We start from the raw sequence: 17,928 nt of genomic DNA, 5'->3' as shown, positions 1-17,928 counted from the left end.
TTGATGATGTAATGACAGCCATCTCCCCAGTGCCTTTACATGACATGCAGCCCCATATCATCAATGACTGTGGAAATTTACATGTTGTCTTCAGGCAGTCATCTTTATAAATCTCATTGGAATGGCACCAACCAAAAGTTCCAGCATCATCACCTTGCCCAATGCAGATTCGAGATTCATCACTGAATATGACTTTCATCCAGTCATCCACAGTCCACAATTGCTTTTCTTTAGCCCATTGTAACCTTGTTTTTTTTCTGTTTAGGTGTTAATGATGGCTTTCGTTTAGCTTTTCTGTATGTAAATCCCATTTCCTTTAGGCGGTTTCTTACAGTTCGGTCACAGACGTTGACTCCAGTTTCCTCCCATTCGTTCCTCATTTGTTTTGTTGTGCATTTTCAATTTTTGAGACATATTGCTTTAAGTTTTCTGTCTTGATGCTTTGATGTCTTCCTTGGTCTACCAGTATGTTTGCCTTTAACAACCTTCCCATGTTGTTTGTATTTGGTCCAGAGTTTAGACACAGCTGACTGTGAACAACCAACATCTTTTGCAACATTGCGTGATGATTTACCCTCTTTTAAGAGTTTGATAATCCTCTCCTTTGTTTCAACTGACATCTCTCGTGTTGGAGCCATGATTCATGTCAGTCCACTTGGTGCAACAGCTCTCCAAGGTGTGATCGCTCCTTTTTAGATGCAGACTAACAAGCAGATGTGATTTGATGCAGGTGTTAGTTTTGGGGATGAAAATTTACAGGGTGATTCCATAATTTATTCCTCAGAATTGAGTGAGTCCATATTTTTTTCCTCTGCTTGGTCTAAAAAAGTAACCGTTACTGACTGCCACAATCTTTTTTCTTGATTTCTTATAGTGTTTCTTAAAGCCAGAAAGTTGCCATTTGAAATGACTTTAGTTTTGTGTCATGTCTGTGATCTGCTTTTTTTCTACAAAACTAAACAACTGAATGAACATCCTCCGAGGCCGGTGATTCCATAATTTTTGCCAGGGGTTGTATATATTTGCAAATACACAAATCACGATGTAATAGTACCTATTGAAAAACTACATCCCACATACTCCCCAGGCTTCATTAAAGGTGATTGTATCATTATTTCAAACGCTCGGGGCCATGGCCTCATGTAGAGTCCCTTCATACAAAAAGAATGATACTAAAAATGTTTCAATTTTTCAAGAGCAAAATAGTCATTTTAATGATGGTATTTATGAACATTTATATTTATTCATGCCTATCTCGGCTTTCAGTGCTTACCAGTCGAGTGAGTATAAGAGAAATTATGGAGAGCTGGGCATGTCCCAACTTGTCTTTTAACACTCCGAAACGGAGGTGTTCCTTTGTCTCGCTTCATCAGCGAATCGGTCGTGACGCGCGAAGCCTTCGCGCGGCTTTCCATGACAAAATCTCTTGTTAAAAGTGAAATCTGCTGGGAAATGGCTGATGTCCAGTTCTTGTGATAACCAGAGAAAGTGCACACGACGGTCTCGTATCCACAGAGCCATCAGCTTAGAAATGATCCAGTGGTTTGTGCCGCTCGATGGCGGCACGGAGTGCGACGCACCGAGCATCCTTAAAGCCTTCCTTAAAGCTGTAGTAACAGTCCTTATTCTCTGTGAAGACCGTAAAATTTTCACCGAAAGCCAGATTAATTTTTCGAATGGTTTCCAGGTGCCAGTCTCTAACAGCTTCTGAAAAAATGCTAATGGAAAAAAAGCCCAAATCATTCCGTCATTTCCAGACAATGAAAATCCGATGAGGGGGCGGGATCACTCCTTCCACAAGGCGTGCTCACAGGCGAATGACGTAACCGACAGGCGTGGAAAAACTCACGCATGCGCATGAGGGTTCAAGCTTGTCTCACGTAAAAACATATGAATGAAATCCATATAGTTTTGAAAAAAAAATAAAAAGGGCCGTTACTTTATTGACAGACCTCGTATTTTTAATCAATTTGCAAAAATTAAAAAAAAAAAAGCTTTTTACACATTGTCATTATGGGGTATTGTGTGTAGAATATTGAGGAAAAAAATTCATCCCAAAAAATTGGAAAAAGTGAAGCGCTGTGAAGACTTTCCAGATGCACTGTAAATGTGTTCGTTCAACTATGTTGCATTAAGCTCAAATCAAAATCAAATCAAATCAAATTTGATTTGATTTGATTTTCTATGATAATAATAATAATAATCACAGAGCAAACAGGCGGATACCACACTGTAATGGCTTGTTTGCATTACTTGTATGCCATAATGCAGTGCAGAAGTTGGCTTCTTATGCGACTTGGCTTATTACGTGAGTGAAGTAAGCAGATGAGAGGTTGAGGTCATATAAAGAAATGGACATTCTGGGGGTGCCTGAAATTGTATTGCAGGATTTACAGTCACAGGTAAGAATGATATACAAATGTTTTGAACTCCCCTAAATTGTTGTTTCTATCTCTAAGTCTTAAGATGGATCAGACCCTCTAATTCCAGTACCTCCTGTAAATCGAAGCATAGTGACCTCCTGATTTAGAATTCACACTAAACACAACCCTGTTTTGGCTGTTTGACTGATTTCATTTCCATGTTGCGTTACTGTTCTTTCGAGCAATTTTCATTGAGGAAAAGTTGCTGCCATGGGTTGCTGGGGAAGTGCTGGCTGTCACAGCTCAGTACGTTGGTGTACGTATGTTCTGTCCTGTCTCAACTGTCTTCTCTTTGTGTCTCTCCTCTTCTCATTGCCATGCCCCCTGTAGACTCAGGATGTAAGTCCAGAAGATGTAGATTTAGAGAATGAGCCTTGGTATAAATTCTTTTCAGAGATGGAGTTTGACAAAGCGGTAAGTTGTTGCTGTCTTTAAAGTGACAGTATGTCATATTTTATTGCATGTGATAACATCAATGTTTCAATAATGGCTAAACAACCTGTCTGTGAGGACACTCACTCTTCCGTGCTATATTCTGTTGAGTAATTAGCTTTGTCTGTAATCCTCCTGTATGCTGATTGGAGAAGTCGTAACCCCTCTGAAAATGTATTTATCGCCACGTGTCCTCTCAGCATACGGCCCAATGACAGCAAGATCCACCATTAACTTTAGAAATCCCTCATTTTTCTTCTCTGTTTTCTTTGTTACCATTTTTTTTTTTTTTTTTTTTTTTGGCAGTGTTGTAGCTCTCCTGATGTTACAGCTGTCATGGCGGATTGTTATCTTTCACCATTTAAAATTCTCAGGTGTACCTTTGCATTTGACCATTTTCTTTGAATTTGTAAGACCAAGTTTGATAAATTATTTGCAGTAGAAACTGGATGACCATTTTTATTATATGACTGCAATGTTACGTGCACTCTGATTGGCTGATTTCTAGACTGATATTTTCCCATATCTGACTATATGACAATCGGTCCGAAATACGTAATACAAACTAGAAAGCTAAAAACACGATTAGAAAAGCAAAGTCAGACATGAAGGCTTTGTTGATCCAGGACCTCGTCTGACTTTCACAAAAAGGCAGAAGATGTGGACATCAGCATTTTTTCCGGCACATTCCACCGTTACAGGAGTTTTTTTCATGGAAACAAAAGTGGAGGGACGCGCCACGGAGCTGTTCATTACGCGGGACAAAACCACCTCGGTGTTGGTCTCTCAGGACAGCTTTCAGGTGGATTTCAGTCAGATTCCGGTTGCTTTCCAGTCGTGTGAATATCCGATTGTGATTGTGCATGAGCTGGACATGCCAGAACATGTTCCGTGAGGCTTCATCACGGTGTTGCTTTGCGCCGAGCGGCTGCACCGCGACGCACGTTGGAGCAGTTTCTCTTTCCATGACAAAAACTCCTGTAACAGTGAAATGTGCCGTTCATTTTTAAAGTGGACACTGTCTTGATCCGGTATGTCCTCTGACTAGCACAGGAATTGTGAAAAGACGTGGACATCAGCACTTTTCCGGCACATTCCACTGTTACAGGAGTTTTTTTCATGGAAAGAAAAGCGGAGGGACGCGCCACGGAGCCGTTCATTACGCGGGACAAAACCACCTCGGTGTTGGTCTCTCAGGACAGCTTTCAGGTGGATTTCAGACAGATTCCGGTTGCTTTCCAGTCGTGTGAATATCCGACTGTGATTGTGCATGAGCTGGACATGCCAGAACATGTCCCGTGAGGCTTCATCACGGCATTGCTTTGCGCCGAGCGGCTGCACCACGACGCGCAAAACTCCTCCGCACGTCTGTCTTAATGTGCCGGAAAAGTGCTGATGTCCACGTCTTTTTACAATTCCTGTGCTAGTCAGAGGACAAACCGGATCAAGACAGCGTCCAGTTTAAAAATGATCTGGTTGTTCCAGCGGGGTGTCAGCCTGTCAATGGGGGCTGGGAGCGCGCCGCGCTCTCAGCAGTTTTGGGCCGTCCTTAAAGGGGCAGTAACACCCCGTAATCTGTTTAATCCCCATAAAATCGTCCCTGAAAGCCATATTAATTTTTCAAACGGTGTCCACCTGGAGGTCTCTCACAGTTTCTGGAAAAAAATTGATGCAGCAAAGCTCCAAATCGTTCAGACATTTATTCGCAATAAAAAATAGACGGGAGGGGTGGACCACACCTCACTCAAAGCCTACTCACAGGCGAATGACGCAGCCAACAGGCATGAAAAAACTCACGCATGCGCACGAGGGTTCAAGCTTGTCTGACGCAATCACACGTGATTGAAATCCATATGGTTTTTAAAAAAAATAATAAGGTTGGATACTTTTCTAACAGACCTCATATTTGAATATTGTGCTACCTGTGCAATTTAGACAATTAAACTGATTATTGACAACAATTTATATGTTTTTTTATTGTTTATGTACATGGATAATATAATAAACCAACATAAAAGGAAAGAAAAACAATATTTACTTTATTCTCATCATGCCAAATGCATGATGTTACCATTTATCAAGAACTTTAATTCTATATTCATAACTCAGCCAAATCATCTTTTGGAACCATGACTACATTTTAAATATTTGTATTCACCATGTCAAGTGAGTTTAACTACAGGTAACTATTTAAATTTACCACTAAAGCTCACATTCATTCATGGTGGCCATGTGCTTATTGCACTTGTTTTCCAAGCAGAAGGTTCCTGGTTCAAGACCACCCATGCACAGTCTTCATGTAATCTGGAGTTGGACCAGGAAGAGGATCCAGTGTAAAAGTTGTGCCAAATCAACATGCAGATCCATAATGGATCCATTGTACTGACCCCGATTGGCAAAAGGGAGAAACTGAAAGAATTTGCTAATGTAAAATGTAATGTACTGTACATGAGAAGATATTAGAATAAAGTCACAGTACGAAGACCCAAGTCTGACAAAAGCTTGTGAGAATTAGCCAAAATCATTCTCAAACAATGCTACGCCGGTTCAAGCTAGAACAGGGAAACGTTGCCTAAAATCACAATACATGAACATCATTTTATGTATTTCATCATTTTTGTTCACCACTGGGGGCAGCACCACATACATTACCAGAAAGTGCACCATAGAAAAAAGGCCTGAAAAAGAAGCCAGCTTTTGTGAGCTTCTTATAAATAGCATAGAATAATTTTGCCTTTCTGAACCAGTATGAAAGTATTAGAAAATTGTGAGCTGAACTTAAAATACAATTCTTATCCAATTACATTTTTTTCCGTAAATCTGATTGGTTAAGCCTGTGAGATTTCAGACCGTATAATATCGGGGTAACGGTGGAAAAATATTAGACTGTTTCACATTTGGATGTATTACTCTGCGCTCTGGCCGGTGTTCTGATGGAATGTCATTCCTGTCCTCTGCACAACTGTGCATGCGCACACATGTGCAATATTGTCAATCGACAGCCAGGTGGAAACCATTCGGATGATTCAGACGGCTTTCGGTGACTTTTCAGTCATGGGACTCTCCGAGAAATTGTGGAAGAGGTGGGCATGTCACAGCATGTCCTGTGAGACTTCAACACGAAGATGCTTTTGCTCCGTCAGCAGCAGCATGAATTTCACAGCCACTCTTTTCATGGCCAAATCTTCTGTCACAGTGGAATGTACCGAAAAAGTGCTGATGTCCACCTCTTCCGCAGTTTCTCGGACAGTCACACGATGGTCCCGCATCACCACAGGGTTCACTTTGGAAATGATCTGGTCATTTCAGCATGTTGATGGCCGACCGGAGCGCGGCTCGCTCTTCACTGTTGTGCGGATGTCTTTAAACCGGTTGTACCGCTCCTTAATCTGTGTGATGCCCATAGGATCGTCACCGAAAGCCATCTGAATCATCCGAATGGTTTCCACCTGGCTGTCGCCCAGTTTCTGGCAAAATTTGATGCGGCACTGCTCCAGTCGTTCCGTCTTTTTCCTTGGAATGAAAAAACGCCGAGCGCACGACACACACCTCACACAAAGGCTGCTTACCAGAAAATGATGCAATCGACAGGTATGAAAAAGTTCACGCATGCGCACAAAGGTTCAAGGTTGGCTCATGCAAGCACACGTGATTCAAATCCATCAGGTTTTTGCAAAAAATAAAAAGGGCCGATACTTTTCTAACAGACCTCGTATATATAGAGAGAGAGAGAGAGAGAGAGAGAGAGAGAGAGAGAGAGAGAGAGAGAGAGAGAGAGAGAGAGAGAGAGAGAGAGAGAGAGAGAGAGAGAGATGCATACACAAATAATGAACCTGTATCAGCACATGGTTATGAACCCACCTCGAAATCCAACACTTTGTTTTTCTTAAATGTCTTCAGTGAATTAGAATGAAATCTGACAATAACGATTGAGGTATGTTCTTACCTGAATGTTAACTCCTTGGCACAGTATTTGTTGTGAAAGTGTAGGAACACGGACCCACAACAGGGGGCGCAAATGAACGGACAATGGAGGAAGTCAAATAACAACACTTTACTGTTGTGAATAGCACAACAAACACAGCAGATTACAATAATAGTCAATGAAGTCAATTCACAAAACTGTGTCGCGTGGGCAGGCTCGAAGATAAGAGACGTCGGTACAAAGCAGAACCGGAACCACACGATTTCCTCCGCCACCGAACCCCGGGAATACTGGAGCCGCCAAGTCCCGAACTCGCAGGTGGCCACTGCCTCCGCTTGTCGGATCTGGTACTGCTGGCGCGGAACAAAAACAGTTAGATGTGGGTGCGTCTGCACCCAGCAACACGTATGGTGGGAAAACCACCTCCACCTCTCGTCGGAAAAAAAGGAAACAAAATATCTGCTATCCAACACACAAAGCAACAGGTATTCCTGTCAGGAAGACAACAAAGTCGGCTGAGTACGTTACCTCCTCGGTAGAGCGATATCTCGGCAAAGAGGTGGAGATGTCGTCTTGCTGATATACCACTGAAGATCAGATGATTGGTGACAGCTGTCGTAGGTGATAAGTGACAGCTGTCACCCCGGTTGCTCCTGTGAGGCGGCAGCGCCCTCTGGTGCCTGGAGCCCGCACTCCAGGCAGGGTGCCCTCTGGTGGTGGTGGGCCAGCAGTACCTCCTCTTCAGCGGCCCACACAACAGTATTGATATTTTTAACTGTCATGTTGATTTTTATTACTGACAAAGACCAAAGTAAAATATTTGGTGTCCAATTGATTTGTTACATTTTCAGAGCGGTGTCGTCAGTTTATCGTGTAACAGACCAGCAGATATTGTTTTTTTTATAACTGTTCTTGCATATAATTATGTGCCTGACATATCATGAATGTATTTATCATGTATGTCATCAGCAGGAGTCCTTGACTGGGTAATTCATCCAGAAGTCACTCTTCACTTGAAGAGACTGCAGTCCACACATGTATTAGGCTCCACCATAATCCCAGGCCCTTGAAACCATAATTCCTATCTGCTATCTGGCATATTTTGCAGACTATCCAGGGGGTGCGAGAGCATGTTGTCACAGTTAAAAGGTTGAAAATGGATACAGAATGTCCTGACACATTGATGCCTCTGGTCTTAGCTGGCACCAGACACACGGGGCTCTGACTGCCCACAAAACAGACTTTGGGTCTCCTTGCCCTTTGTTAGTCTGGAACCACACCCTGGATCATATGAGGTGGCACTACTGACTATGACATGAGGTCATCATGTCCAAGCACCAGCTACACAGAGGGACACTGTGTCTGGTTCCCATTACTCCCTGAGTTACTGTATATTTGGAGGAGCTTTAGTGGTGGAGCAGCCGAATCTCTGTTGGAGGGTCTGTCTCACGATGGTCTGGATGGTAGCCAGCTGAGCCCTGATTGATAACTGGCTCCTGTTTAATGCTAAAACTGCACCGGGTATGTAAAGTGTTTGACCTTAAGATTCAGCCAGACTCACGGGCTCAGTGGAGTCTCGCTCTGTATTACCAGAAGGGATATCAACGTATGTCTGCAAACATGAGACAGTCATGGGTTAAATGCAGACCAGGCTGTTACTGGATCTGGAACAGTGAGCCCTTAATTGCCTTTTTTGCTAATGATGCAGCAATGCACTGAGGAAAAGGTCTTGACATTATTTAAAAGTCATCACATTGTTTTAGTTGTGAGACACTGCCTTAAATAGTCTTGTGGTGTAACGCTGCTCATTATCCGGTTTTCATCCAAATATTTTTGAGACTCGTCATGGTTTGAATCAGTGGTTCATAAACTTTTTTCATGAAGGGCCAGGTTTAAAACAGACAGAAACCTCAGGCCTCACAGCCTAAGATGTGCTTTTGATAAGCTGATCACTATTTTAATAGACGTATTAAAAACAAGTTGATTTTATTGAAGTAGCACTGTCAAACATGTTCTGCGTGCCTTCTTTTACTGGTGTAATGTGGAACACGTATGACGTAAACTTTCATTTAATCATATTTGCCATTTTTAAATGTGAAAAGCTCTTGCAAAAATAACAGGTAAGACAAGAACAAGATTAGATTCATACCATTGATCAACATTACTTTAAATGCAAGCGATGTGCAGATAAAATTAAAAGACTTCGATTTTTCTGTTGATACATCTGCTGGCGCATCAGTACTAGCACATCCAACAAACAGCAGAAATTATTTACACTATTGCAACATCTAAAGTCATGAAATGGCGTTCAACATGACCAAGAACCTTTGCTTCAATGCACCCATGGATTTAGATTGTTACTTTTGAGAAGTGGTAATGAACCGGCTGTCTGCCTGGGTGATTGCCACTCAGGACACAATGCAGTTTCATGGTGCGATGGATGCACCTGTACACAGTGTGGGCAGAACAGGAAAATATGGAAATTGTGCATGAGTAGAGTTGGTGGACATTGCCGATGGTCAAATAATTGAAGATGCAAGTTGTTCAATTTACCAGTATATTGGGGTGTTGTTAGAAAAACTGTATGTTTTGTGTAAGACATCTGAATAAGAATATGAAATGCTAGCCATGCTTTCACCACCTTAATACCCTTCTGGAAGAAGAGGAATGTCTGTCTGAAGATGTAGCTTTAAGCCCTGGACAGACCAAATAATAAAGCCATGAATAATGAGCCATGTATGGATTTGTCAGAATGTCAGTATTATTCGAATAATGAGCGACGGTATATGATTTACAGGAAACACATGTTAAAAAAAGCTACAAGGGCTTTCTCAGAGTGGAACCTGCTATGCTGCAGAGAGCCTGTCCTGGCCTCGTAGCTATCAGGTACTCGGATAATGGGCTTCTAATAGCCTAGTACTTACCACTAACATGCCTCTAATATCCTTGTTTGTCCTCGTAGTACCTCATACACAAATCGCCACGCTCTATTTTTGCTAAATTTTGAACTTCACAAAATTAGCGCCACACAGATGAGCCTTGTTAGCCGAATAATCTGCCTCTAAGTGCCTCTATTCAGCATTTCTTGAATAACTCAACTCGCACAAAAAAAGTTCATGCTACGTGGCTCATTATTCATCATTCATTATTCGGTCTGACCAGGACATTAAGGTGCTGCGGTGCCACGGCACTTGCACGAGTTTGATCTGTGCAATTGCACGCACTCTGCTGTGCAATAGAGTAAACTCATCGCAAACCGTTGTAAACTGTGTGTGGTTTTGTAAAGGGCGCAAAGAAAATTTTGAAATGTTCAAAATTGCTGTCATCCATTAATTCCATGAACTTCATGTGAATATTGTGCAAACAATTAAAAAACACTGCGTGTGAGTGCAAATGATTGGGTCAGTGCACTGCATCACATTGCAGCTCATTTGATCGATTATAACAAGGTGTTAAATCTATCATAAACATGCTTTTACAGCTCATAAGAAGGAATGAACATGCAACTGTTTTACAAAGCTATTACAATATAAATAGTACAAATCATTACCTTTTAGACTGTTCCAAATGTTTTCTCCACCTCATGAAGCGCAGGAGAGAGAGAAAGGGGGAAAAACTCCATCTGAAACGATCCTCTGTGATTCTGGAAGTGATTAGAGGTGTTTTCATTAGCCAAACTCTAAGAGAAAATGATTAATCTGCTACAAAATAATTATTTTATGCATGCAGTGTCCAGCGTACAAAGCATGACAGCCACCTGGGAACACAGCAGGTTGAATTTTCACGACGAAGAGCCTGGAAGTGCAGAGCCAAAATATGTGCAAATGTCAAGGCGCCCTTAGCTGTTTGAAAACAATGTCAAATCCATGCTTTTGTGTGACTCAAAAAACTGGAAACAAACTGAAGAGTCATAATGGTTTCTGGAGACATTTATAAAACAACCCCTCTGCTTGATATCAGATGGCGATAGACAATATAGAACAATGAACTGGGGAGAAGGACGGGTCACACACCGGGAGCTAGATTGTCCACATTCTGAGAAGATGTGCCCTGGACTGGAATCCCTAAGGAAAAAGGATACAGGCCAACTACTTCCTAAAGAAGAGCATTTGATGAAGAGCTGAGGTCTTTTAGACATTATGGGTTGAAATCAAGAAAAGCGCTCCCTTTGAAATTCTGTTATGAAGGTTTTAAGATCTGGCCTCAACTAACCTCACCTCTTGATAGATTTTTTAGGCTTCATAGCAGTGTTGTTATTCCTTTTATCCCCCCCAGCATATACATTTTTCTTCAGCCCTTTCTACCTTGAACCAACAGAGGCTTGTGCCGCATTTTGAATACAACTAATACATTTAGCTGTGTGTATAATTGCCCTAATAGTCCCCTTGATTAATATTAGCTGGTTTAATATGTCCAAGAGACATCTGAAAGCACATCCTGTGACCGTAACAGTCATCGGGGTGCTCAGCTATATCTATACATAACTCACTGGCGCTGGAATTCCACACACATCTATGGTCAGGAAAAGCATTTTGGCCCACTCCAACACGACAGTGTGACTCCATCTGCTGAGCACATGCTTCAGAGGACCGCTGCTTCACCGTCCAATAGTTACAGAGTAACTGCTGACAGCCCATTCTGCTGTCATCTTTAACAACACACATCAACTTTACCCCGGGTATTTAGTGGAGGTGACATGAGGAATGGCAAAAAGAGGCGCTTCACAGTGACGGTGCTCTTTATTTTCATGAGGACGTATCAACACAAATAAGGTGCTGGAAAGAATGAGGTTCATGTTCCCATGACCTACTCATGATCGCTATGTCGGATATGAGGGCGGCCAACAGGAGCCCAGCTTCTGAGTTGCCGGGGGCACCTGTTAGGAAACACGCACATGAAATTCTGCAGAAACTCCTTGGTGTTCCACTGACTCACTGAGGGAAGTGATCCCACACTGGCCTTATTTCATATCCATATACAGCTTTGGGAGCTTCACTCGCTGCATTTTGTGTCGGCCAAACAATTCTCAGCATTTATCTATTTATCCTTTTGAATTTTAATAACTGCATTCATCTGTAGCTCAGGGTAATGTGATGCTTTCCCTGTGAAAATAGACTGTTTGACTGAAAGAAAAGTTCACGTTAACAGACACTAATCAGACATCATGTAAATAGCCAGATTAAGATTGCATTCCTTGACTGCAGATAAGCCTTCTGTGCTTGCTTTCTGTTTACTTTCAACTGGTGCTTTGTGTGTGTTTGTGCAAGCCCAATTACCCCGGGGTGTCAGGGGACATCATCCTCTCCCCCCGTCACACTTAAAGGATTGTAAGATGCTGCGGTGTAAGAAAGACCAGAAGATTGTTCAGTGATCCTGGCCCGTTCTCAGAGTCAACATGGAACGTTGGGCTTATAAAAATAGATCAGACTACAGACCTGCCAGGGTGATATTTTGTTCTTATAAAGGGAGGCATTTATTTCCAAGGGTTATTAACGATCATCCTGCCCTGGCAACTGGCTGGAAAGGCATGTGGTGGCAAACGAGCAGGAGCGAATGCTCCTTCTCTGTGCGTCGGTCGGGGAGGCTGAGGTTTGGCTGCGCTGTGGGGAAGTGGTTGTGGTATTAACGGCAGGGCCAGGCTGGCTGGGATGGGATTGTGCAATCGTATTTGCAAACAACACTTGCGCTCTGTGTCACGCATGATATTTTTAAATGCTGTGACGTGCAAGAGACAGAAAAGCAACAGAAACAGTGGACTAAAATTAGCCAGCTCTAAGCCATTCAAAAAGCTTGTGGGTGCTACCCTGCAGAATAACTACCCCGGAATTTGCGAGGTGATATCTGTGCCAAATTATTTACTCTGATATATTAGCACTGCATTAATTTACTCACAGTTTGTCTTTACGCTTTTGCTCTTTGTCTTTATAATATTGCTGTACACACAGTGGCCACAAAAATGCACACACTTGTACATTATACTACAATCCAACGTGCCATTCATGTAATAATTTACGGCACTAATAATGTTAAGTTGTTGAAATTTTGTCAGAGGTGTTGATTCAAACATGTTTCTTGTCATTTTGTTCCGCCACATATATTAATAAGGTGGACAGAAAATTAGAAATTACACTCAAAAAATGGCTCATTGGTTGAACTCAATTCAATTATGTGCAGAATTTCCATCTAATAAATATATGTAAATGAAATTAAATTATCTTGCATGGATGTGTTTTATTTGAGTTGGGGCTACATATATTTATTAGATGAGTCAGTTTTCACTCAAACAAATGACTCATTGGATGAACTCAATTCAGTTATGGGCAGGATATGTAGTCCCAACTAAATTAAATTAAATTATCTTGCATGGATACTCTTTATTTGAGTTGGGGCTACATATATTTATTAGGTGGAAATACTGCTCATAATTGAATTGAGTTCATCCAAAGCATCAGTTTTTTTTAGTGTAGGGATAGACTGATAATCAGCTGGGACATAATCTGCATCAGCCGATAATCCCTCTGGGTGCTGTGTAGGGATAGATCAATTATCGGTCGATGCCAATAATTGGCCTGGCCGATAATGAGCCAATAATCGGCCGAGCCGATTATCAGTCTATCCCTGTTAGAAACACTTCTAAATGTAATGCAATCCATGAAACACCTCCACAGTGTAACCCCAAAGGGTATGATGAAACTGAAATTTGAGCAAGCGGCTTTATTATTGATGTTCCAAAAATTGATTTCCTGCTAGAAATGGGCTCATTCATTAATTTGTCCCCATTTTTAGAACAATGCCATTGTCCATAAACAGCTGCAGACATATCCTTTCATTGAGAAATCACAGGTTTGATACATTCCTGTAAAATTAGTATTAAGAAAAGTATTTTGTGCCATTTTATGAACATAATTTTCATCTGCAAATGCAGTATTCGCCCTTCCTAAAACTGATGAGTCTTCACGTTTAGAGACTGAATCAGTTTTGCCTTAAAAAGACACTTTCAGAATTCAAATGCAAAACAGCATCCTTAGATCCTAGTTTTCATTTTTCAGTGGACTGCTTCAAAATGAAAACACGTAAGGACACAGGCAGTGCCTTCCATGTTTGATACCATACACATATACCATAATATACCAAATATATGGTTCTGCGTGGTCTTGGCATGAGATCAGTTCTGTCCAAATGTGAACCATATCGTCTATGGTCAGCACACCACTCTTCCACCTTGTTTAAGCTGTATTAGCTCCAAACTGCTTGCATTAAACATTTATGACCTTGGGTTTGACCTTTCAAGGTCACCCAAGGTCAAATGTCATGTTACCATTAAAAATATGATATACAGCTTCATATTAACGCCCATCGTCGCATATATGCTACAATCTCTGACTCAAATATGCAACTTACCAAATTGACCTGTATGACCATTGTCGCAAATTTGCAACATACCATCATTATTATGATAACATTATAACATAAAGTCATTACCAGAATACCCAATATTACTATCTAGTTTTTGTGCAAAAGTGAAATTAATAATCTCAACATTATTTACCATCTACTTAAAGGCAAAAACACACACAAAACATTGTTTTATATACAGTTATATAAATTTGGGCGTTAAGGGGTTAATGTTTAATAGTAATGATCAGTGTTGAAAATAGTCATTCTACCATAAATACCCCCTATATAAAAGCACTGGGTCCAGATTTGAACCATGGCGTATGACCTTGACTTTTAACTAGGGATGTCACGATCCGATCATATGATCGGAAATGGGGCCCGATCACGTGGTTTCAGACTTGATCGAAATCGGACATTGCATCCCGATCAGGAATCCGATATAGATTTTATCCTCATTATTTTTGATCAGCGCTATTTCAAGCTCATTATTGCAGATTAATGGGCCTTTTGCGCGTCGCAAGCATCAGAGGTGTCAAGAATCGGTCTAAAAAGCATTATTTTCAATGAAACGCGTTGCTTTTTAGAGGCATCAGAAGCGTCGCGTCAAAAGCTGAGCTAAAGCGAGACTTCTGACGGGAGCGCACATTGCCACTTGTCGGCAGGCTGACGCGGTCATAGTTCAACACAATCTTTTTTTTTATTGAACAAAAGAAAAAACATAAGTTCAACCCAATCCAACTTTTCACGCTCTGAGCTGTGACGTAGCTTCGCACTGTCCAATAGGAACGACGCGTCGGGCCAAAACACGAAAGACTAGTGGCAGAAACCACTGATCTGTACAAAACAGATAGGTGCAGAAACCACTGATCTCTACAAAACAGAAACGTGTCACAGGACTGCTCCTTTATAGAGCAGTTTTCTGAAGAAAAATCCTTGGAAATGTTTTTTGTTGTTGTTTGTTACCTCCAAATTTCTGATTACTGTTTAAAAAAGTTTAGACCACTTGGAATTAAAATAGCTAAATCAATAAATGGTTCTTTAGAAACTTTACATCTGTAAATTAAAACCACCTGTTATTTCAGATTAGATCATTTCTTGTTTAACATAAGGAACATTGGACATTTATTTTTAGACAAATAAAATAACATGGAAATTTGTACATTTTTAAGTCTTGATTGTTCAAGTTACCTCAAGAAGAAGTGCACTGTTTAAGTGATAAATAATACAATAAGGTGATTAAAATGAAAATATTATATATTTCGCATTTGTTCATTGTTCATTCAGTTTTTTAAAGTATCGGATCGGGACTCAGTATCGGCAGATACTCAAAATCAACTGACTTGGAATCAGATCGGGGCCAAAAAACCTGATCGGGACATCCCTACTTTTAACTGATATTTCTCAAAAATAAATAAATAAAACTCCACAACTCTCAAGATTCCACAAGTTAAGTGCAAATTAGGATGAAACTCTTTGAGTTATGATGTTTATACACACGGCACCAGTGATAATAGCCCATGCTTGGCTGTAACGAGGGGCAGATCTAGGAGGGGAGGGGGTAATGAACCCTCTATTCAGCAACAAGTGACTCAGCTAAATACATTTTCCAGACCATGATTCAGCAAAGTGTCGCAAGGATGTTCACATTTTTAGCCACGGACATTTCAGATGTTCTCCGTTACTTGTCATCATAACGTCATAGCATCACAATCAAAATTGTAGCATTTTAGTTCAAATTAATTTTAAAAAACAGGTTATAAAGTATTTTTTTTCTCTGTGGTTGTATTTTGTGGTGAAATATGCAAGAAATCGCACCTAAAAATTAAAAAAGACTGAAAATTAGTCGTGAGGGTGTGGGTTTCCACTTGAACAGTTATGAAGGAATGTTCTTTTAAATTCGCTGCTGGGATAGGCTGAGGTTGTAGAAAATGAATGAATGAATTGATGTCATTCAAGTGGGCTCTGGGCTCTGATAATGTACATGATAAAGCACTTGACTTGAAACACTTTCAAAGGGTTAGTTGTATGTATTTTTCCATATGTACATTGAAGATATTTTAGGATTTTCAAATACAGAGGTCATATTATCCACATTGTCGTAACCCAACACAGGTAACAAGGTGTCTCAGAAAACACATGGAGAATGACCCATAGATGTTGAGACGAGTACCACCCCATCCCCACGCCACTGCTATGAGGGGAGTCGGCAGAACTACAGATTCAGTATTTGTCACAGATTGCAGGCCAAAACTGTATTTATAGCAAAGGGATTTTTACATGCACACTCAGAATTATAGGACATTTAACATTAAACCCCAAATACATTTCACAAGTCAGTCTTGTAAAGTATGATGTGTTTTTCAACTTAATCATGAGTAAAACGTAAAAATTCAGTTCTTTCTCCGACAGTATTGACAAACCACATCTTTTGAAATACAAATAACTTTGTTTTCCCAGATGTCTTTTCGTAGCACATTTATCAACAGCTGTTTAAAAAACTGTGTTACCAGGAGCGTCACCACAGTAATTTTGAAAAGTTACTTTATTAGTTACTTTATACAGTTACATTTTACAGTTATTTTATACAGTTACTTCATTAGCAGCTGCAGACAACTTGTTGGCAGCTGCTTAATGTAACTAATAATAGGGAGGGGTGTTATTTCAAAAAATTTGGAAATCTATAAATGTTTGCATGGAATATGGAAATATACATGGAATAAACCATAGCAGGATAAATTTTGGGTCATTTGGTTCCAAAAACCCATATGGATGGAATGTTTGAAAATTTCAAGTAACGTGTGTGTCGTATATGTGCTGTTGACGTAGAAAATCACTCTGTTGCTTATAATTAGTTCATTGTGGCCATGTCATTCTTTACATGTGATGATTATACTCAACTGATGTTCCTGAAATAAAACCTACGTAGATTTTGTTTGTTACAATTGATCGTAACATATGTACTGAAATTAGGTTTTTTGGCAATTACTCTTAAAAAACACCAGATAGGCTTATTGTTACTATAGAAGTTGAATATAGACTTGGGGTCAAACAACATTTGGAGCCAAATTTCAAGTCTCTAGGTGCAGTGGTTCTCAAGATATGACATTTTCGTCGATATTTTTAGCGGTTTTTGAACCCGATATCTTCACTGGCTCCGTCCATATGGGTTTTTGGAACCAAATGACCCAAAATTTATCCTGCTATGGTTTATTCCATGTATATTTCCATATTCCATGCAAAATAGATTTCCAAATGTTTTTGACATCACACCCCTCCCTAACTAATAAAGTAACTTGTGATCTAACTTGGATATTTTTAATATTGAGTACTCAGAAAAGTAACTATTTCTTACTTTGCAGATTAGTTACTTTGCTGATTACGGGTACTCAATCTTAAAAGTAACCAAGTTAGATTACTAGTTACCTTATTAGTTACATTACTTATTAGTTACAAGTTGTTGGCAGCTCCTAAAAAAGTAACTGCATAAAACTGCTAATGAAGTAACTGTATAAAGTAACCTAAAAAAGTAACTAAAAAGGAAACTTTTCAGAGCAACTGTGTCAACACTGGTTACCAGGTCCCAAATCTCTGTTTGGGATGGTCTTTGTGTGTCAGGGATTACTTCTTACAACTTCTACCCCTCGTAATAAATTTGTACTGCGTGGCAAAATTGTATTTACAAAAAGTAGACACCTAAATCAGTTCTTCTTCATCTCTTCAGAATATAATGTCTGCAGATTTGTTTTTCTG

At 40.3% G+C, this 17,928-nt stretch overlaps 1 protein-coding gene across 11 annotated transcripts in view; it reads left to right on the top strand.

The window, feature by feature from the left end:
• Positions 1-17,928, top strand: part of LOC117524002 (sorbin and SH3 domain-containing protein 1) — a 175,009-nt gene that overhangs the window by 109,741 nt on the left and 47,340 nt on the right. For 10 of the 11 annotated variants that reach the window (XM_034185714.1, XM_034185708.1, XM_034185709.1 and 7 more), the window contains one exon: positions 2,754-2,837. The exons of the other annotated variant lie outside the window; for it this stretch is intronic. In XM_034185714.1, coding sequence (XP_034041605.1) covers positions 2,754-2,837 — 84 coding nt within the window. The remainder of the gene's footprint in view (positions 1-2,753; positions 2,838-17,928) is intronic. 11 annotated transcript variants of the gene reach the window in all.

This window comes from Thalassophryne amazonica, chromosome 13, assembly GCF_902500255.1.
Source record: "Thalassophryne amazonica chromosome 13, fThaAma1.1, whole genome shotgun sequence".
NCBI lineage: Eukaryota > Metazoa > Chordata > Actinopteri > Batrachoidiformes > Batrachoididae > Thalassophryne > Thalassophryne amazonica.
The sequence above is the reverse complement of the archived record's forward strand: the minus strand, read 5'-3'. Positions and strand labels throughout refer to the sequence as shown.